This window comes from Zootoca vivipara, chromosome Z1 (assembly GCF_965207765.1).
Source record: "Zootoca vivipara chromosome Z1, rZooViv2.hap1.1, whole genome shotgun sequence".
NCBI lineage: Eukaryota > Metazoa > Chordata > Lepidosauria > Squamata > Lacertidae > Zootoca > Zootoca vivipara.
The window spans coordinates 21,676,838-21,698,527 of NC_142583.1; the positions used below are offsets into that span (position 1 = coordinate 21,676,838).

Below are 21,690 nucleotides of genomic sequence, written 5' to 3' on the forward strand. Positions count from 1 at the left end.
AAGACATGTCTTATAATATGAGAAACACGGTATAAAACGATCACTATTTTTTGGAACTCAGAATTAAGAAATCAATATTTCTAGAGTTGTTGAGGTTTTTTTTGGGGGGGGGGAGGGTTAGGCAAAGTTATTGAGCTTTTTTTCTCTTTCTTTTTCTGTATGCCGAGTTAGGGATCCTCTCCAAATGCATGTGTTCCATAGGGTGCATGGAAGGTCATGTATTTAAGCTCTGGGTGACCAAGCACAGAGAGATCTACAAATTCATGTGTACACGTGTGACAAATTCCAGAGGGGCCATCCTGTTAGGCTGCAATAGATTGTCATTGATTGCTTTGAAGTCACTTCACCTCCCCTCTTATTTTGCCAGAACAAAAGTGGCTACCCTAGAGACCCACCACATGAATGGGCTTCGAGCTGCAAGCCTAAGGACTTTAACTTGCCAGCCAGTTCAGGCATGTGTTTTATTTGTTGACCAATGAGAAGTTCCAACGAGTCCACTGGGCCTCCTTTCCCCCTAGCACCCAAGGCTTCGTAGCCGAGGCCGACCACACTAAACAAGCCGACCGATCCGGCTTCAGGCGACGCCTCTTCCCCTCCCAAGATGGCACCCGGGAGGCGACTTCTTCCCTCCCTCCCTCCAGCCAGCAGCTACCAGCCGCGCGACCGCCGTTGGCCGCACCTCTATTCAAACAGCAGCGCGAGAGCGGCGCGTGCGCTTCGGGAGCCTCCGCCGCAGCCTCGCTGTCTCAGGCCGGCGTTCGCTCGCTCGTTCTCGCGCGTGCGTGCTCCTGCGAGAGCGTCGCGCGGAGAGGAAAGGGGCGGGGCTTGGCGCCCTCGGCTTCCCAGTCAGTGGCTGCCGCGGCGCCGGAGAGCGGATGTTGTTATTGTTGTTGTTCCTGTCCGTCTCTCTCTTCCCCCTCCCCGGGACCATGACGGGCGCTTCCTCCCGGCGGCCCTGAGAGGGAAAGGCTTCGGTGGCCGCTTCGCTCGGAGCTTCGGAGGAGGCAGCGGCCCAAGAAGCGGCTGCTCTCTCTCTCTTTCTCTCATCCCCGGCCTTTTCTTTTTCTTCTTCTGCTTCTTCCTCTTCTCCTCTTCTCCTCCTCGCGGCTCCTCGGGAGGCTCCTCGCGGCCCGGCCTGGCCCGGCCATGGCGGACTTTGACGAGATCTACGAAGAAGAGGAGGACGAGGAGCGGGCCTTGGAGGAGCAGCTGCTCAAGCACTCGCCGGACCCGGTGGTGGTGCGCGGCTCCGGCCATGTCACTGTGTAAGGAAGGGAGGAAGGAAGGAGGGAGACATGGGAGCGAGGTGGGCGAAGAGGGGTGGAGGGCGGCGGGAAGAGGAAACGAGGAGTTGCTTCTGCAGGGCCCAACTGGCTGGCACCTTCCTATCCAGACACCTCTGACCTTCCGTGGGGGATTTCTGCAGTCCAGTTTCGTTGCAACCCTTCCGCCTTCAAACCTTGCTGAAAGTGCACATCCCGCTTAGGGCTGCAACAACTCTTTGTATATATAAGCTGCTATGCCGTCTCTGCAAGCTTTTGCAGCAGCCCTGTAAGATAGGCCTGTTTTCTCCGTGTTGCAAATGGGGTGGGGTCTGAAGCTGGTTGTTTTTAGGGCCCTTTGATAAGCGGAGGTAAGATTCGAATTCGGGCCTGTCTGGCTCACATTTCCTTAGCTGCTGTGCTATCACAGTGTAGTGGCGTGCATATTCTTTGTTTTGTTCTTGCTTTAGCTTTGTGAGGTAGGTCATCATGAAGGAAGGAAGGAAGATTGAACTGAGGTAAAGGAATTGTGCTTCTGCAATCCACTCAGTGGATCCAGATGTGAAGCAGGACTGATTTTGCTCCTCATCAGAATAGTTTTGGTGTATTGTCCAAGGTCATGATAAAGTGTTATAGTACTTCTGAACAATATCCTTAGAATAAGTGCTTTCAGCTGTCTTGCTCTTTACTCGCCTTTCAGAGGTTTGTGTTTATTATCCAGGCTCTTTTCTCTTCACATTGTTTAACAGTTAAAAAACCAAATAGCTCAGTTGGTTAGAGTGTGGTGCTGATAATGTCAAGGTTGCAGGTTCGGTCCCACAGCTGTGTAGTCTTGCCTTACAGGGGGTTGGATCCTCAGGGTCTCTTGCAACTGCATGATTCTATGATCCAGTGTGCTCCATCTAGGATTTGCTACTAGCTCCAGCTCTTCCTGCGCCCCTCCCCCATGTATTTAGATGCATAGAGCAGATAAATGAGATTGAGTCAACCCATCATTTAAAATTTGGTCCATCTTTTTATATTCATTTGTTTATATACTTTCAGCCCTGTTCATCAAGCTGTGTGAATGTCAGGCAGCTTTAAGCTTTCCAACCTATTCATGCTTTTTGCTGTTCTGTCTCTCTGGACCTAGAAGTACAGCTGGCAGGTCAGGTGCTGTGTTGTGGAATAGTCTGTTATGAAGAATTATGTATGTCTAGGGAAGTTTAATGTCATTTTGTGCTAGTCACAAGTTTGGACATAGACTTCCCTGGTTTGGGAAATCCAAAATGTCTGCGCATACTCACAGATGTACTGGTAATTGTATCCCCTAGTGCTAAGGGATGTGATCTCAGGTCCATTATTGCTATGCTTGTATGTAGAGCATACTCCACTTTTTACTAATATTCCATACAAACACAATTCGTCATTGGGTCAATAGGGAAACTAAGCTAATGAGATTCATTATGACTAATAGCAGAATGTAAAGTACTAAACCAAATAATTATGACATGTCAGGAAGTAGAACACTTGGGATTTGGATAAGTGTGTGTTTTTATACATGACCAGCTGTGCTATAGATGAATGTAAGTTGTTAATGCTTCTATTAGTCATAGTCTCAACCTACACGTATAATAACATGTTTCAGCTTTCTGCCAAGTAGTTATGATGTGAAAAACTCCCCTTAAGATACAGCAGTTAACAAAAATGACAAGCATGTCTAGAGCACTATGATTGCATTTATAGTACAGTATGTGATCTGGGTCACTTACTTTGCTGTTTTCTAAACTAGATCTCATTTCAGATTATAAGGGTTGCAAATTCTATAGCTATCTGTGAATGAGCCCCATTGAGCTCAGTGAAGTTTACTTCTGACTAAACAAGTTTAGGATTACACTGAGTATGCAGTCCTGTGTTCCTGACATGGAGTATTTCCAGGATGTTGAGGGATATAGCCAGTAGTACAAACAAGTAATGCTACTTGAAATGGATTGATTTAAATCACCTTGAGAATGATTAATTTAAATTAATTATTTAAATGAAGTTTCCCATGCTGTCATTCCTGAATGTGTGTGTATACTAGTTGGTTGCTTAATGATGATCAAAATACTTTGATTATGCAGCCTACATACATTTATACTACATATTTTTCTTTTCAGCTATGGTTGGTGGTGGGTAGAATTGCAAAACTTAATGGTTTTCTCTTTGGCTCTCTGTATGTATTCAGGGACATTAATGTAGGTATTGATATCTCTCTCAGAGAATTTCTATCCTAATGATTAAATGGAAAACAACTAAAAATCAAATTGAAAAGCAAAATGACGACAGAACAGCAAAAAGGAAACAATCCATAAAAATAAGTAGGAATCTTTAATAAGCCATGTAGAATACCTGCTGGAATAAAAATGTATTAAGGTCAAGAAGGACACCAGAGCCACTGAGAAGGCTCACTCATGCATCTCTGTCAAACAAGTGTATCATAGATGGAGGCAGGATGTGCAAAAGGGCCTCTTTCCTTTGATCTCAAAATATGGGAAGGGCCAAACAAAATTAAAAAGGTTTTTTAGGTATCCTGGTCCTAAACCATTCAGGATTTCTAATGTAATGACCAGCATTTTGAATTGATCCTGATATGAATCGGTAGGCAGTGCCTCTGGAGGAGCAAAAGGAACCATTTGCTTTAGAGTCAGAATCCTTGCTACGTTTTTTGTATCAACAGAAGTTTCCAGATGCTCTTCAAAGGCAGTCCCATGGAAAGTGCATCAACAGTAGTCCAGTTATGCGATAACTAAGGCATGTTCTATCATATGTCTCTAGACTGGTGCACCAGTTGCACCTGTTTCATATGTTCATAGTCACAGCTGCCATCAATATCCAATATCAAGGCTAGGCCAAGGAGCTCTCCCTAACTGCAGACCTGATAGCATAACCTCCATCCAACACAAGCTGAACTGTCATTCCTTGATCTGTGTTTTGTGTTGTCTGGATTAAGCTTCAGTTTGTGAATCCATATCCAGTCCTTCACTGATCTCAGACACTGGTTTAGAACCTTTACAGTTCTAATATTCATGGCATCAGACTTCTGATGTCTGGATTATCTTCCCTCATGATAGTCTTCTGGTGTGGTTGGATAACCTGAGAACCTGAACACACTGTAGAACAGACATAGACAACCTTGGCTCTCCAGATGTTTTGGAACTACAACTCCCATGATCCCTAGCTAACAGGGCCAGTGGTCAGGGATCATGGGAGTTGTAGTTCCAAAACATCTGGAGAACCCAGGTTGCCTATGCCTGCTGTAGAATTTGGGTAGTTATTGAGAAGTTTAAGATCACCAAGCATGTGGATGATTGTGGTGAGATAAGAGATAAGATAAGATAAGATATCTTTATTGTCATTGTCCCCTTGTGGGAACAATGAAATTACTCGGTTGCTTCATTCACTCAGATAAAGCATTCCGCATAATCCAAAATTACAAAACCTAATTAAAAACAGTACTGTAAATATAATACAAAATAACAAGTAAAATAAGATGACTTCAAAGTCCAGGCTTTCCATTTAAGGCCAAAATCGCTCTAGAGAAGAAACTGTTCCTGAGGCGGCTTGTTCTTGCCTGCATTATTCTATATCTCCGTCCCGATGGCAGGAGCTCAAAGAAATGGTGACCAGGGTGTGTTGGATCTCTTGATATGTCTAGTGCTTTTCTATGGCACCTGGTGGTGTAGATTTGTTCTAAGGTGGAGAGTGAGCAGCCAATAATGCTCTCTGCTGTTTTAATAATTCTGCACAGCCCTGCTCTATCCTGAGAAGTACAGCTTCCATACCACACACATAAACCATATGCGAGCACGCTCTGTATGGCACAGTGATAGAAGGCAAGCAGCAGCTTTTGTGGAAGATTGTTTTTCCTTAAAATTCTCAAAAAATACAGTCTCTGCTGCGCCTTCTTCACAAGCCCCCTTGTATTAACACTCCAGATACAGGGTACAGTGGTACCTCTACTTACGAATAACTCTACTTACGAATGTTTCTACTTATGAATGGAGCTCCGTCCGCCATCTTGGATGCGGTTTAGATAGGATTTTTTCTACTTACGAATTTTTAGATAGGGTTGCTTCTACTTACGAATTTTTTCTCCCAATGCATTCCTATGGGATTCAACTTACAATTTTTTTCGACTTATGAATGTGCATTCAGAACACTTTAAATTCGTAAGTAGAGGTACCACTGTACCTGAATACCAGCTCCTGCAAAAGTTTGTCAGTTCTTTGGTTCAGGAGGGATATGACCTACAGTATTTTATATTTATAATATCTGACCTCAAATGTCAGATTCTTCCCCTCATCCCAGGTTATTGCTCTTACATATTTCCCCCCCCTTTTAATGCCTATTAAAAGGATATTCGTTTCAGTTTGAAATATGTATGTTTTAACACATAGGTATTAAATTTAGATTTCATAGTAAACCAGTTACTGTTAGAGAGACACTTGCTACAATGAAAATTAAATCAATCAATTATCCATCATGTTGTTACTGATCCTATTATTTATCACTTCTATACCATGTTTAATTGTGATATTGTGCACCCTCGCAACATTTAATGTTATGATTCACATTGTACAGATGAGGAATTGAGGTTGCACAATGAATTAAGGGCTAGAATGGCCGTTGAAGTTAGACCTCCTGAATTTATTGCATCCCACTGGCCCTGCTAGCTAGTACTGGTCTAGATACTCTAAAAAGATTGTCTACTGCAGGCATCCCCAAACTTCGGCCTTCCAGATGTTTTGGACTACAGTTCCCATCTTCCCCGACCACTGATCCTGTTATCTAGGGATCCTGGGAGTTGTAGGCCAAAACATCTGGAGGGCCGCAGTTTGAGGATGCCTGATCTAGTGATTAAAAAATTATTTATAATAAGAACATAAGAGCCAAAGGCCTATCTAGTCCAGTATCCTGTTTTCTCAGTGTCTGAGCAGGATTCAAGCACAAGAGCATTCTCTCTTCTTGTGAGTTTCAGTAGCTGGTAGAAGCATTGCTGCTTTCACCTGTGGAGGCAGAGCCTAGCCATCATGGCTAATAGACAGTGATAGCTCTCTCCTCCATGAAGTTGTCTAACACTCTTTTAATAGAATTCTAGTCATAAGTATAGTCCACTTTGGGGTCAACTGTCTAATTAAAGGTCTTTTTGATCATTATAGGTCTATTCCATAGTTTGCAGTTGAGGTCACGTGTAGGCACATTTGCTTATAGCAGCCTTTGCCAACTTGGTAACCTCTAGATTTTTGGACTACAACTCTCATCAGCCCTAACCAACATGGCCATTCCAGCTGGAGCTGATGGGAATTGTAGTTCAAAACAGCTAGAGAATATAAGATTAATGAAGGCTGGCTTACAGACTAAGCTTGTGCTTGCCATTTGGATTTGCTTTAGGGAAGTTGTGTAGTGTGGTATGATAATGCTAGGTTAGCATTATCTATGGCTATATCAGTTCAGTGATCAAATATATGTCTGCAAATTTACCTTCAAGGATTTGCATAGCTTGGTGTCTGTATTTGTGTCCACATAACTGAACTGATATAGCAATGTGAAGAATGCTGATCACTTGATTTTAATTGTATCTGTATATCTTTGTTTTGCATTTTATGGTCCTACTGTACATTGCCTTGAAACGTCTGCATAACAGACCGTATATCAAAATCTTAATGACAAGTAATAGCAACCTAAATAAATATACACCTTTGTGTGGTTTTTTTAAAATCCATACCATAAAATGACAAAAACATGTTAAATGTTAATATTAACTTTTATGTAGTCTCAGGACTGTGCTTGGCTGTCTTTAGAACACAGAAATGATCTGATCCCTAGCAGAGAGTCTACAAAGTACATTAAGAACAACAACAATAATAAACAATCCAATGCTGTATTGTTTGAATTTCTCTAAGGTGGCTTGTTTTGGAGGTTGCTGTTGTTATAGAATACAGCTTTTGTCTCAGGAGGGATTCTGGCCTTTGGGAATATCTTCCTGCATGATCTACACCAGCTGATAATACACCATCAGAGTATCTTCTGGAGCTGTACTGCTGATTCTGTTATAGCTTCCATATACAGTGCCCAATAACCTGCATGCCTAGGAGACCCAGTATAAAAGTGAAACATGCACAAAAGTATTTTAGCACTGAAAACTGGGGGGGGGGGTGACGACGACGACGGGGGGACACCGTATTCTCTTGAGGGTAATCTGTCAGCTGCATGCTGCTAGTAGGCAGGGCTACCCATTTCCTCTTTCTGCTTCTGTCACACCTATGCTCTTGCATGGCCTGGAAAACGTGTGTGCTTTCTTTTGGACGGGGACACGTAGGGTATGGTGGCACCATTCACATAACACAAACTACCACAGAGGTATCATGGCTTGGCTTTTGAAAAAAAGGGTGTCTGCAGTACTTAGCTAATTCGGAACCACTGGCTTAGTGGGTTGTGGGGCAGATGACTCTTCTCAGACGTCCAAACAGGTAGCTTGCAGAGAGCTTTTGAAATTCGGCCAGGAGGTGCAGGTTGTCCATGCCTGGCCTAAAGCTTTAGCAGATTGTGGCATAGACGTTTCATAGACGAGAGCCTACTTCATCAGATGAATGGAGTCCTCAAGTTGCCAGAGAGATTTATTTCATGAAATTTATACACTGCTTGATTGTAAAACAGCAACAACCTCAAAGCAGTTTACAAAAAGATATATGGATTTAGAGGACCATTTAATGGTCATTTGACCCCCACTGTTCAAAGTGACCATTCAAAACAGCTGTAATAGCAATAACCCAAACCTGCTAATTTAACAGCTATAGTGGAAGGGGAAAGCTTGATCAGTAAGCAGAACACTTTCTCTTCCAGAACAGGTGTGAAAATAGCATAGGCAAACTAAGAAGATTGTGTTACTTCCTCTGATGTTCACTTCATCAATGATGTGGACTCTAATCCACAAAGGTTTATGCCACAAAAAAATCTGTTAGCTTTCAACAATACAATACTCTTTGTTTTTCCTATCCATTCCAGTAGAGCAATTTGATTAGATTAGAAAATGGTTAATTAAGGTATGGAATGTTGCTCAGATGACCTAATTGACAAACATAATAAGTGTTGGGTAATTATACAATTTAGAAGGAATAACTAGCATATTTTATTTTAAATCAGGCTGAATGTTTTTTTTTGCAAAACATGCATTTAATATTTATATAGCATTCATTTACAGCCTGAATTTTTATGTTTATTGTATCATAACTTTGAATCTGTTTAATATTTCTATACTTAGGACAGGATAGTTTTCTCTTTTAGAGCATATGTCTTTCATATAAAATAAAGATTTTGTAACAACAACAACAACACTTTAATGTGGAGGGAAGAGCAGGACTTGGCCAGTGGGTTAGCTCCTTGTCTGTTTCCCCTCTCTGCGGGTGAACTTTGACAGGTTGATGGGACCAACTGCCTGCCATTCACCTCATGTCACAATGACATCAGGTAAGCTGTTTTCCTTTGCCTCATGGTTTGAAGTCTTTGGAAGCATTGATGATTAGCTGGTTGCTGATACCTGGAAGCGCTACCATGGGGCTTGCTGTAGACTGATCAGCACTGACAGAAACCCCCACCTGCACTAATTATTTCCTTCCGAAGCATCAATATTTTATAATATAGTATATTTTATGACTTAGTTTTAGATCACAGTTCTTTTCAGACACGAGTTTACTGAACACATCTGTCATATCATTTAAAACACTGATAACTCGTATTTATCATGCATTGTTTCAGGATTTATAGTTAATTCCAGTGTTAAATCAGCACTGAGACTTAGATCTTCTATCAACTTGGCTAAAATTGAGTATGTTTCAACGCTGTTTTCAAACAGACTTTTGTTTGTAGGACCACTTCCACAAGACATTCAGTGAAAATTGCAACATGGATAAGTTTAAAACATGAATAAGCATCAACAGAAGTATAGTGGTCTGATCAAGGGAAGTAATAGTAGCGCTTTTTTCTGCCTTAGTCAGACCCTGTCCTGGAGTACTGTTGTCCATTTCTGGGCACCACAATTTAACAAGGATATTGACAGGCTGGAACATGAGCAGAGGAAGTCGACCAAAATGATCACAGGTCTAGAAAACAAGGCTTATGAGCAATGGTTGAGGAAGTTGTGTAAGTTAAGCCTGGAAAAGAGGAGTCTGCCATCTTCAAATATCTCAAGGGCTGTCACATGGAAGATGGCGCAAACTTGTTTTCTCCTCCAGAGGGTAAGACCCAAACCAATGACTTCAAGACAAGGAAGGAGATTCCAACTAAACATCAGAAGGAACCTTCTGACAGCTGTTTGACTGTGGAATGGAAGGTGGTGGAATATCCTTCCTTGGAGGTTTTTAAGCAGAGGTTGGATCTGTCATGGATACTTTTGTTGAGATTTCTGCATTGCATGAGGTTGATGACCCTTGGGGTTCCTTCCAGCTACTGCAGTTGTATGATTCTATATCTGGGATGCTGTCTTTTGGCAGCAGGACCCCATTGTGCCTGCCAAGGGCTTCCCATCCATCCCAATTTTAATTGCTTGTTGGGGGGCATGCTTTCTTTTTCTTTTTTGCTGGTATTCTATTTGAGGGTGGGGTGGGATAGTTGTTTTGCCTTTTTGTCAAGAGATTAGCCTGCATAGGTATTGCTGCTAACAGCTGTATTGTCGGAAGTGGCCCTTAGAGTTCATTATTCTGACTTGCTTCCCAGTGCTATCATGATTGAAATCTTTCTGGAGGAATGTCTTCTGAAGAGACATGACTTGGTTCCAATGATCACATGAACGCTATTTATGAGGACTGGTGTTGGCTCAGGAGCCGAATGCAGATGGTTTTTCAATACAGAATTCCTTTTGTTAATCTTAGAGGGTTTGCAAGACTCATTCTGCAATACAGAGGAGGGTAACCTCCATGGGACTCTGCCAGGCCACATCCCCTCTCTCCAGGCAACACCTTTTATGAGCCCTGTTTCGTTCCTTCCTCAAGGGCTTTTGACTGGCTGGAATGTTTCCTTGAATTGTACTCATATTTCTTGCTTGCTCAGATGGAAGATAGAGAAAAGTGTGTGGAGTTTGGGTATAGAAGCCTTATTTTTGTGAAGGTGGAGCATATCTTGCTGTACAACAGTAAAAGTCACACCTGTTGCTTCACTCACCACAGGCATATGACCTTCACCTCTACTATGAAAAAGAATGAAATTTTCTTTCTACTAGAACGTGGCCTGAGGGCCGCATGTGGCCCTCAAGGCCTTTTTTTGGCAGCTCTTGGAAACATTTGACACCCCTACCATTTATCGTGCTGTCTTCCCAAAGCTGGGTAAGTGAAATGCTGGGCTTTAGGAAGGAGGTGTGATCAGGGTGGATAAAAATCAATGATTTTTTTTAAAAAATAAAAAAAATCGGATTTTTTTGATTTAAATCAATTTTTTGTTATCAATAACTATGAATTCTTCAAATGGTGGTAATATAGCACTTGTGTGTACTGAGTGATAATAGCTATAAAGGTTTCACCTTGACAAGTTTGTTGTTGAAATGGCAGCACATATAGAAGTGTGGACCTCTGAGTCATGAATCCCTGATTTTTCCTTCAAAGGGAACTTTGTGTTGATCCTCTAAAGCTGCTTTGGTATAGAATAAATGTTTTTAAAATAGGGCAGCCTCAGATGCGACACTAGTGAGGTAGCATGTATTGTGTGCTGTCACTGCCCTCAGTTGTAGCATTTTTTAAAGTTGCTGGATAAATGCAACTTGTCTATGCAAGAGAGCTTTGGAATGCTGGACATAATAGAAAAGACCTTGGAGTGAAAAGGAAGGGTACTTTGTGTATGTGAGTAAGCATTCTGCAAGCATATACTGTATACTCTTTGGCTGCTGGCAAATGTGCCACTTTCTACAAATGGAAATTTGTTAAAGAATGAGAACAGGAAACTTTCTTCTTATCTGTCTTTTCTTGTTCCTATTGGAGTGCTGTGAGGATGGATTGATTTAAATCAGATTTCCTTTCATGTAAATTGGGCATTTGTTGAATAAATGTGCCTAATTGGTTGCTGGCATAATTAAAACATACTGATCTGCAGCTAAATAATGCTTATATGCAGAAAACCTAGGAGCATAAAGACTTAGTGAAAGAGATACAACTATCAAATTGGTTGGATTTCTGCATGTAAGGACACTATGCAATATCACTTATTTGAACAAATAGACAATAGAGAGTTAAGTGTGTTGTTTTTTGGTGCAAGCATACCAACCCCCCCCAGAAGCAAAAGTGGTAATTAATTGGACAAAAGCAGCATTTTCCCATAACATGTAAATAAATTTCCATGCTAATCATAAATTTCATAATTTGCCACAACAACATGGCCTACTGCATTGTATTTGTGGTGATCAGAAATATATATGTGTGTGTGTGTGTGTGTGTGTGTGTGTGTGTGTGTGTGTGTATGTGTGTGTGTGTGTGTGTGTGTGTGTGTGTGTGTATGTATGTATGTATATAATAAATTGCTTTTTGATAAACTCACAGTGAAGGGAAGTATAGATTTTAATTTGTTTGTTTTAAATTCAAATTTCATATTGAGCCATTTTTTTTAATAGAAAAAAAATCAGTTGGTTTTATTCATTCAGCTGGGCAGACCTCTGCCCTAAATTTCAAGAGAGAAAAGTTTTTAAGGCTTTTGTAGCATTCAGAATGTATTTGGCTTCAGGTTTCTGTGTGTTGTGGAAGTTTTTGATATCCCTGTCAGCGAGAGGGCGAGGCCCAAGTGCCTATAGATAAAGTATACAAAACTTTGAACCTTGCTTCTCCCAGCGCGAAATAGATTTTGGTCCCCAGTATGTCTGGACCACTAGTTATTCCAGTGACTTTAGGGGAGAAATTAGATGTGGTAGGACAACCACAGGACCAATTCCTGAAGTCTTGCACATATTTTAACACTTTGTAGAGCACTTATCCCAGTTCCTATGTTCTTATTCTCTGCATGGGAGTTATTAGTGGCTAATTATCAGGCCATCATGGTTCATTATGATTCTTTTTTTATGGTGTAATCTCTTCTCCACAGTTAATTGTGTTCTTGGGAGCAAAAGGTCAGACTTTTTTGACTACTAGAAAGAAAGAGGTCAAGATGAGAGAATAACACATGCCCTAAGAGCTTAAGATATTTCAAATGCAGCCGCTTGACCTTGCAGAGTCACTTATGGTTAAGGATGACATGATTACTTCCAGAGATTCTGCTGAAGTTCCTTACACTTCAGATCTTCTGTTTATAAACCTGATTAATAACTAGAATGTGATTGAAGTGTATAGCTTATTTGATGTAACTTTGCATCAGTCAAACATTCATACACATACAGTAGCTGCCTTTCTTTTTTTTCATTTCTTAAAAAAGTGTCCTAAGAATTGGTCCACTTTGCATACTCGTTCGATACTTTTCAAAAGTGTCTAAATTCTTAGGGGAGAGTTCCAATGGCTCTTTCCTCTGTACACCTTTTTGAGGTGCACATATACTAAAGAACTTGCAAACTGCTTTCTAACCCAGCTGCAAATTTACACTGTTATGACACTCTGGCTTGGAAGCAAGGGTTGCAAGATTCTCAATATACCTGCAAGTTGAGACCCCAGTTTCTTGCCCTTCATTACACTACATGTTCCACAGTGGGTCACTTCACAGTTTATGTGGTAGACATGTTTGCACTCTGTGGCACCATGTCTGGTGATAGACACCATTATTTATACTTAAATATATTTCCAGTCCTTTATTATTTTTGTCAAGGTGGCTGCAATAAAATATCAAATATAGCAGTCAACAATAAAAACAATGCAAAGTACAATAACTAAAATACAAAGATAGCAATAGAAATGGTAAGAAAAGTGGCTCAGTTGCTTAATCAGAACTATAAGGCTTTAGCTTGCCCCTAAAACCGAAGACGAGAGGAATGCAAGTAGAGTTTGTTGAAAAGACTTTGAATGTTCATGGAAATGTTGCCACTTAATGTAGTTACTCAACAGGTAGATCAAATAGGACCTGCAACACAATGCTGCAGTGCATCCTCATCCCCTAACAAGAGTGCTCAGGGTGTCAGCCATAGTTCTGCATTACTAAATCTGTAAGGGGCTTACACAGGCCAATTCTCTCACCACCTCTCTCTCACACATTCATGTACACATGCACACACTTTCCCAGTTTTATTTTCTGACACGGTAACATTCTGGAAGCCATAGCATACTTGTTGGTCTGTTGTGTTTTTATTTGCTGATGTATCCCTCTTTTTTTGCAGTGACACCAATTTGACTCTTAAGCCTTTTGTCACTGAATCACCTGAGTTTGATACTATGCAGCAGGCCTTCCCTGTCTCTGTTGGCAAGTGTGGGGGGAAGCATTCTTGCAGGTGTAGTGTTCCAGACTTTTCAAGGCTTTAAAGGTGGTGGCCTGTACCTTGAACTGAGCTAGAAAATAATTGGCAGCTAGTGCAATTTGGAGTGGTCCTGGGATTCCCTGTTCGAAGCGAAGCCTGTCCATAAAAACCCAGGTGGTAGTGGGCACATATTGGGGAATTTCAGCTATCTGTAGTTCCCTGGCAGATGCCAGCCATATGCATGCCAAACTATTTTTCCCTAACAACGTTGCAGTGCCATTTTCACATAGTATGGCACTGAGAATGGCCATGCATGAATAATCTCCTCTTTCCCACCAGTTTTGTAGAGGACTGCATATTTCTTGAGGTTCCCCACATAGATGTGCTTGGTGATAGGAAATAAACATGGCTTAAAAAGAGCGGGGGGGGGGGAGACCCGAAAAGAGCAGGAAAACAACTAGCAGTTCCAGGAGCCTTTGCAACTGTGATCCCATGAGTGTCTGAACCGACCTTTTAAGTCCTGTGGAGAGTTTGAGAAAAGGAGGTTGGAGGGAGTGATTGTGGTAGAGTTTAGTGGATTTTTGGTGGAGCTTAGTGAAGTTTAGAAGGTGTTTAGAGACTTTTTAGATGGTGTTCCCCATGATACACGATTTCACTTATACTAACGGTACCCAGAAATGTAACTGCCGTGTAAGTGGGGAGAGACTGAATAATGGGATCGCAGGTTATTCCTGAATGTCAGAATGCAGGCGGGTATCCCTTCAGTTGCACTTGCTTTTAGTAGATAGATTTAGTTTTAAATAAATGAGGAAAAGTGTTAAACCCAATCAACAAACTGAGGAGGCCAGAAGACTGTGCAGGATAAAAAGTCAGTAATGCTGTGGATTGTGTAGTAGATCCATAGCAATTTGGAAACGCACAAGAATGTGTTCATGGACCCTAAGTTTTGTCCTTTCTTCTGGAATCTTTGCTCTCAGTTTTTAAGCTATATTTATGTCATGCAAACATAGCTTTTTAAAGCATAAGCTACTTTGAGCTGGTAGTGCACTTTCCAAATAGATTATTGACATTTCAGTGAGACTTGCTTCACAACTTTATGCATCAATTGTTTTTGGTGTAATTGTTATAGCACTTGCCACAGTAAATACATAACGTTAAAAGAGACAAAATACATTCCCTCCAACACTCGTGAGCTTATGGTTATACAGAGTGGTTCCCTGACTTTATTTTTCTTACCAAAGCAAATAAAATTACCCTGTAAAGCATGCCATACCATGTAGAATTAAAGAATATGTTCATTTGCTGTCTGCAGGTTTGGACTGAGCAACAAATTTGAAGCAGAATTCCCTTCGTCCTTAACAGGAAAAGTAAGTATCCGTGGAATGAAATTCACAAGGAGAGTTGACAGAGATTGTAATTTTGTGAGTTTAATGTTGATTTTAAAACAGAGAAACGGATTTGTTAATGCAAATCAGACATTAGATTTATCACAATGCTTCATGGTTCTTTCTTGCAGGTCGCACCTGAGGAGTTTAAAGCCAGCATCAGCAGAGTGAATAGCTGTCTTAAGAAGAATCTTCCAGTCAATGTCCGGTGGCTGCTTTGTGGCTGCCTTTGTTGCTGCTGTACTTTAGGTTGTAGTATGTGGCCAGTGATTTGCCTCAGTAAAAGAGTAAGTTTGATCATACTCATTGCAACATGGGTTATCATATAACCTCAACTTCCAAGTTCAAAACTTCTTTCCTCTGTGCCTTATTCTGCTTTACAAAGAATTTTTTTTAATGTTAATTTTTAATGTTATTGTTACTTTCCTGGGCTTGCTTAATACAGTGGTTTAAACTTCTCTAGTGGCTGAAGGTACATAGAAAACTAAGTAACACTAGTAAGTGACACTAAGTAGTCACTGTGGAAAATTCAACTGTTAAATGTGAATATAAAGATTTTATCAATTTTGTGTTAGTGCGTCTTCATGTAACTGTTGAACTGAGGGATGGTACTGTAATTTCCATCAGAGGCTTTTGTTAAGTTTTCTAAGTTGCTTAGACGTATCGTTGCCCACATGGATAATCCTAGGAGTGGCAGGGTGTCAAATTCTGTTGACACCCTGCCACTCAACATTGACATGATGTCCATAGATTTTCCTCATGCACAAACCTGGGATGAAGGCTTTTCACAGTTCCTAGGACAGTGGTACCTTGGTTTACGAACTTAATCCATTCTGGAAGTCCGTTCTTAAACCAAAGTGTTCTTAAGCCAAGGCGTGCTTTCCCATAGCAGCGGGGGACTCAATTTACAAATGGAACACACTCAACAGGAAGCAGAACATGTTCTTATTCCAAGGCAAAGTTCACAAACCAAAACACCTACTTCCGGGTTTGCAGTTCTTCATCCAAGTTCTTCATAAACTAATCCAAGTTTGTCATAAACTAAGCTGTTCTTAAACCAAGGTACCACTGTATTTAAATCCTAGCAGCTACTCTCATCTATATGCAATTATAAAATAAAACTGGAACAATAAAAAAATCATTTTTGGTGCACTCCACATTGTTCTTAAAGACTAATGTATTATGTGTTTGAGCTCTTTAGCCATTGAAGTACTTAAGTTAATGCCCACTTTGTGCTTTAGAATGGGTTGCACCAAGTCTGCATTTACTGGCAGGGGACATAGGATTTTCACATGATGCAGGTGACTGCTGAAGGAAAAGTGTTACATTTAGTATAAGGATTACATTCAATCTGGAATTTTAAATGATTTAATTTAAATTGTAAAATTTTAATCCAGCAAGGGAAAATACTACATTGTTACATTAGGCTTGTTTAGCTTTTTACTCAATAGAAAATAGGTAGAAAAGGCCGCAAATCTGTGCATGCATGCTTAGGAGTTAGTTTCACTGAATTCAGTAAGACTCCTTTAGCAAACATGCACAGGATAAAGCCACAAGTATAAGTTTCACAATAAGAATGGCTTTTCATGGTTAACTATAATGTTGAAAGAAGAAAGAACCGCCATGTTTAGTTTTTAAATTTTCCTAGTAAACTTTCTTCCACTTAACTTTTGCATTGTTGTTGTTAGCAAATAATGTGCTCTCTAGTATGCCATTGATGGAGAATCTACAGGGTTGTCATCCCCGTCAGCTGGGAAAGTTACTCAAATCAAGAGTCCCTTTTGGGTTTTGAATGTCCTCACCTGCTCCTCACTGTAAATCATTGAGATGTCAAGTGCAGTGATTAATTAAGTTGCACGTGCAAGTCTCCCCCCCCTTCACCTGTCAAGTAGGGAAAAGGGAGCTTGGTGTCGAGAATTGTGCGAGGCTCTTTAATTCACTTTTTCTTCCCTGGCTGAGAGGTACTGGCTAATGTTTCATTTAAACTTTCATTCACCTTTTGTATGGCTGACGGGGTTGGGTATTGTTGGGTGATTTTATAAATGTTGCAAGCCGTTTGTACATGTGACGACTTACAAATAATAACTTACAAAATTAGTATTTGTAGAAAAAAAATCTTACATGCTTGAGGTATACAACAGTGTTATCTGCACTTAGGCTTTGGCAATAGAGTGTGTTAAAACTGAAATATGAGTGATGCACAATTTGTCTTCTACATGTGTGTTGCCTGCTTAATACTAACTGCTAATAATTTGTTTTAAGATGACTAATACATTTCCTTCAAATTCAGTGCCCTTTCTAACTTCATAGTTAAGTCCTTCATTCCCTCAATAAGGGTAACAATAGTTGAATGTTAACTTTTGTTTCAGTAAAAGATATCTCTTCATAGTGTTGCATTAAGTTTCTGTATTCACTTTCCTTTCTAGGGTGCAAAGTGTTTTAACTCTCCTAGTATTTGGGATGCTGGTTTCTTTTCTGTCTTTTCTCCTTCCCCTCCGTGCAGGCAGTGAAATTTAAATTGTACTGCAGTCTTAATCTATTATTTAAAAGGTTCTAGCAAGGAAGATTACAAGGTAGCTTCACATTTTTGAATCGGTTTTGCCATTGGTTTAGCAGCGGGTGGGCAGGCAGATGCCTGCTCGGAGTAGAACCTATTGCCATTTTTCACCATTGATAGAGTAGCCTTTCAGAGTCAATGAGCTCTGTCAATGTGAGCTTGTCAAGGCTACAACTTCATAGACCTGAGAGGCGGTTTGAGAGGTCAGCCCTTTTCAGGTTTGCTGTGATGCAAATGAGCTTTAATGCTTAAACAACTATTGGAATTTTTATGTCTGCTCCTTGTTCTTTTTTCTTCACAAAGTCATTGACGAGACATTCAGTGCTTTTTAAATTGGAAGTTGCATTGTGCTAAAGACCTAGTACAGATTTACGGAGGGCTGAAAGCAGTTAGATCATGTTCTTTTCATGGTGCGATTAGAATCAAATCGATTTCCCTACAGCCTTCAGCATTCAGATGGCAATTTTAACAAAGCTTAGGGGGCTAGACAAGGGACAAAACGACTGAACTGAATGTTAATTACACTCTGCAGCCTTATTTTCTTTTGATTTGGAGCTGACTGGCAACTAAATTAACAAAAGTGTGACCATAACTGCTGCCCTATTTTCATTTAAAAGGAGAGCAGACTCTAAAAGGCTATCTTGACAAAGAAACAAGTGAGGTCTGCTGATCATTGTTAGAGGGCAGGCACTGTCTTTAATAAAATAAAATAAAAAGTATTGGCCAAAAGGAACAGAACTTTTAAAAAACAATGTAATGACTTTGTCCTTGCTATTAAAATGTGCCCCAGGGTTCTTGGGAATCCCTTCTATTTTTGAAATATAATGAAAAGGTAAAAAAAAAAAATCCTAATAATTATTCATTCCTAACGAAGTTGATTCTTTCAAGTAGCTAGAGTTCAGGTTTATGCTCTTGTGATTCTTATGAATGAAAAGAAACCGCTATATGTATTTTTTTGCCTTTCGTGTATATTCAGTAGGTTTGATGATGGATGCTTTTAAGTAGTTCTTAAAAAACCATGCTTGTTCACTTGCTGCACCAGTGTGCATTTTGTAGCACTTCTTGTTTAGCAGTAGTTGAAGTGCAAGATGCTTCTCAGCCCCCCTTTCCCCCTCCCCAACTTCTCTTTGCCTTGTAAGGAAGCTGCAGCTGTATGAAGTTGAATTTGCCACAAGGCTCAGTGATCCATGCCTCTGCACCTGCAACTCTGGTCTCATCTCAACACCTGGTGTTGTGATTTATCCTCCCTATTCATAAGGACTAGTAAACCCCATTTTACTACTGAGCAGTTGATGATACGGCAGTCAAGTGACCATGAACAGCAGCAGGACGTATTTCTAAATCAGAATACCAACTGCATCTTCTGAGTAGCAGATTTAGTGCAAGGGGATTTAAATCGTTCTCTTAAAGCTGGAGAACTTAAATTCAAGGGACTTTTCCGTGTGTAGATTTCCAAATATTCTGGAACAATTTGTGCATAAATGAGAAACAATAGATTAACATTTTAGAGCTCTAGTATGTGAAATTAGTCAACAGCACGGCATTTTGTATGAATGATAGTTGTCATAATGTCTACGCACAATATGTGGAAACTATCCCATGCTTGATCTGCAGCCTATTTGTTTCAAGTTACTTGAATTATGAGGTAGCTTGATTCAATTAGCTTCAGTGGATCTAAATTGATTCACTTAACAGTGTTAGTGAATAAAGCACTTTTGGTTGTTTTTTTTTAAATAAAAAAACCTTTTATTAATGTACATCTTTGTAGATAAATACATTTTCCAGCCACTTAAATATTTCTTACTGGTTTTTTTAATTTGGTCGCTGAAACCATTTTTTGAAACACGCACCTCTTTATCCTAGCTATAATTAATACCAGAAAATTCGCAGTACGGCAGACCACCCTGTACCTAAGTTGCTGTCCTTTACCACATTTCTCCTCCACCCCAACCACCTTTTCCACACAAAGGCAGCTGCAAAACAAACTTTTTTCCAAAGCTGCTCAAGAGTAAAATTCTTTCTCATTTGTCTTCCAGACACGAAGATCGATTGAGAAGTTATTAGAATGGGAAAACAATAGGTTATACCACAAGGTGAGTGCCGCAGGGAGCAGCTTCGTACTGCTGGGGCCTGAATTGCACAGTATGGAAACAGATGCTTTTGTTGAACGCGAAATATGAAAGCTGGACAAATGGACTAGTCTCTGTGCCGGCGATAAAACACAGCTCATTTTTCTTCCCCCTTTTTCTCCCTGTTGTCTAGCTGTGCTTGCATTGGAGGCTAAGCAAAAGGAAATGTGAATCGAATAACATGATGGAATATGTAAGTTAAAGGGCTGTTTTGTGCATTTCTCTATTAAATGATCATTTATTTTGCTTCTGATCTTATTCTTTCCACGATTATTAATCAGCAAAGGTGTCAGGAGCTTAATCGCCTGAGTGGCAAGGATTTTCTACGGTTCACAGATGTATGGTTTCATGCGCAGGGCTGATTTATAAAGTTATGAATGACTTGAAAACAAGGCTTCACTGTGTTCCGGGGGGAAAATAATAAATTAATTGCCAAGATAAAATAGCTTGAACGTGCGTTGATGGGGTGTGAAATTTTCAGATGCTGTATAAAAAGAATAACTGCAACTTTGGTTACGCAGCGAGTTAGATGTGGACTGTTTTATATAATGCTAATCGAGTCTCAGTGTATGGAAGGAGACCTTTCAACTAAGCTGTTGGAGCTTAGGAAACCTTTAGACTTTGTCGATTTTAACTGCCCCCATACCTCAGCAGTCTTGAAAGTAGCTTGAGCTTTTACTAGCTTCATTCAAATGTTTTAAAAGTCAGGCCTGATAATAAGAGCGTGATGTGTCGGTTTTGGCTCTCATTCTCTAGCTCTAAAGATTATACAGAAGATGAGGATTTCTTGAAAGACTTTTCATGGGGTGCATTTGTTTCTGGCCCCCACATCAGTCCTTGTAGTTTTTCTTATTTCATTTCACTTTGCTGCTCCTTTAAATTTTTCAGTTAGTGGCACGTGATAAGATACTTAACTGCTTTAAAACAAATAAGCCCTTGCAAAATATGTTAGTATTATAATTAAAAACAACAACAACACAAGCAGGGGTTAACAAATTAAGAGTAACCCCCAGTGGCATCTAGCTTTAGCTATTTCTAACACATCCATGCCTTTTAATATATCTTGTCTATTCTCTAACACAATACATGCATTATAGACAGTATGTTAAAAGATTGATTTAAAACAGTGCTTAAATAGTTAGAAATTATCTTAAAATCATCTTTTCTGTTAGCACTGAAGAAAAGGGGAATTACTAAGGCCTATATCTAGCCTAAAACATAAAAGACTTCCTAAAATGCCTTTTTTCCAGAGTAGTTCTATTCAACTATTTCTTTTTAACATCTATTATACTTAACATGTTAATTTATGATCATCTATTATAGTGAACATGTTAATTTATGATCATAGACTCATGATAACTTCACAGTAATTGGAGACAAGAAAGAAAATTTGACACAGGTTTTTGAGGTTGGCCTGTGTAAAGAATTCAGTTTTATGTTTTCATTACTGAATGCTTCTGGTCTCTTAAAAATCCACTCACATTCGAGGGCCACAGTCCTGAGCACATTTATGTTGAGAATGTGCCTAATTAAAATTAGTGTTTTTCAACAATGTGTTCAGGCATTGGTGAAAGTTGTTATTGTAATTTCAAAGACCAATGTAGAATTGTTTTTAAAAATCAGTTTAAATTCAGGTACCCCTTTAGGCAATATCTATTATTGGTGGGAATGCGATAGAGCAGTGGTTCCCAATTGTCTAAGTCAAAAGCCAAGCCATGGACCTCCTACTTTTGAAAATTTGGATATCTCTATGGTAGTTTTTGTTATGTGGATGGTGCCACAGACCCCCTGGGTGGGTTACGTCTGTGGTTCCCAATTTGGGGCACACTCCCCACAGCGGGGCAGTTTGATTTTTAAGGGGAGCAATTCGAGAATGAGTTATTAACAGTTAATGGCCTTTTAGGTTTCCCCCCCTTGAATAGGACTTCACTTTTTGAATAATAAGAATTATATGTCATGGGCATCAATATTTTTGAGATGCTTAAGT

At 40.1% G+C, this 21,690-nt stretch overlaps 1 protein-coding gene across 2 annotated transcripts in view; it reads left to right on the forward strand.

The window, feature by feature from the left end:
• The first annotated feature begins 714 nt into the window (after positions 1-714).
• CHIC2 (cysteine rich hydrophobic domain 2) overlaps positions 715-21,690 on the forward strand; it is a 29,558-nt gene continuing 8,582 nt past the window's right edge. For both annotated transcript variants that reach the window (XR_015947398.1, XM_035112104.3), the window contains exons 1-5: positions 715-1,265; positions 14,945-14,999; positions 15,149-15,304; positions 19,611-19,667; positions 19,837-19,896. Coding sequence is in view for 1 of the 2 variants with exons in the window: in XM_035112104.3 (XP_034967995.2) it covers positions 1,147-1,265; positions 14,945-14,999; positions 15,149-15,304; positions 19,611-19,667; positions 19,837-19,896 (447 nt within the window). In the remaining variant the exon portion in view is untranslated. The remainder of the gene's footprint in view (positions 1,266-14,944; positions 15,000-15,148; positions 15,305-19,610; positions 19,668-19,836; positions 19,897-21,690) is intronic.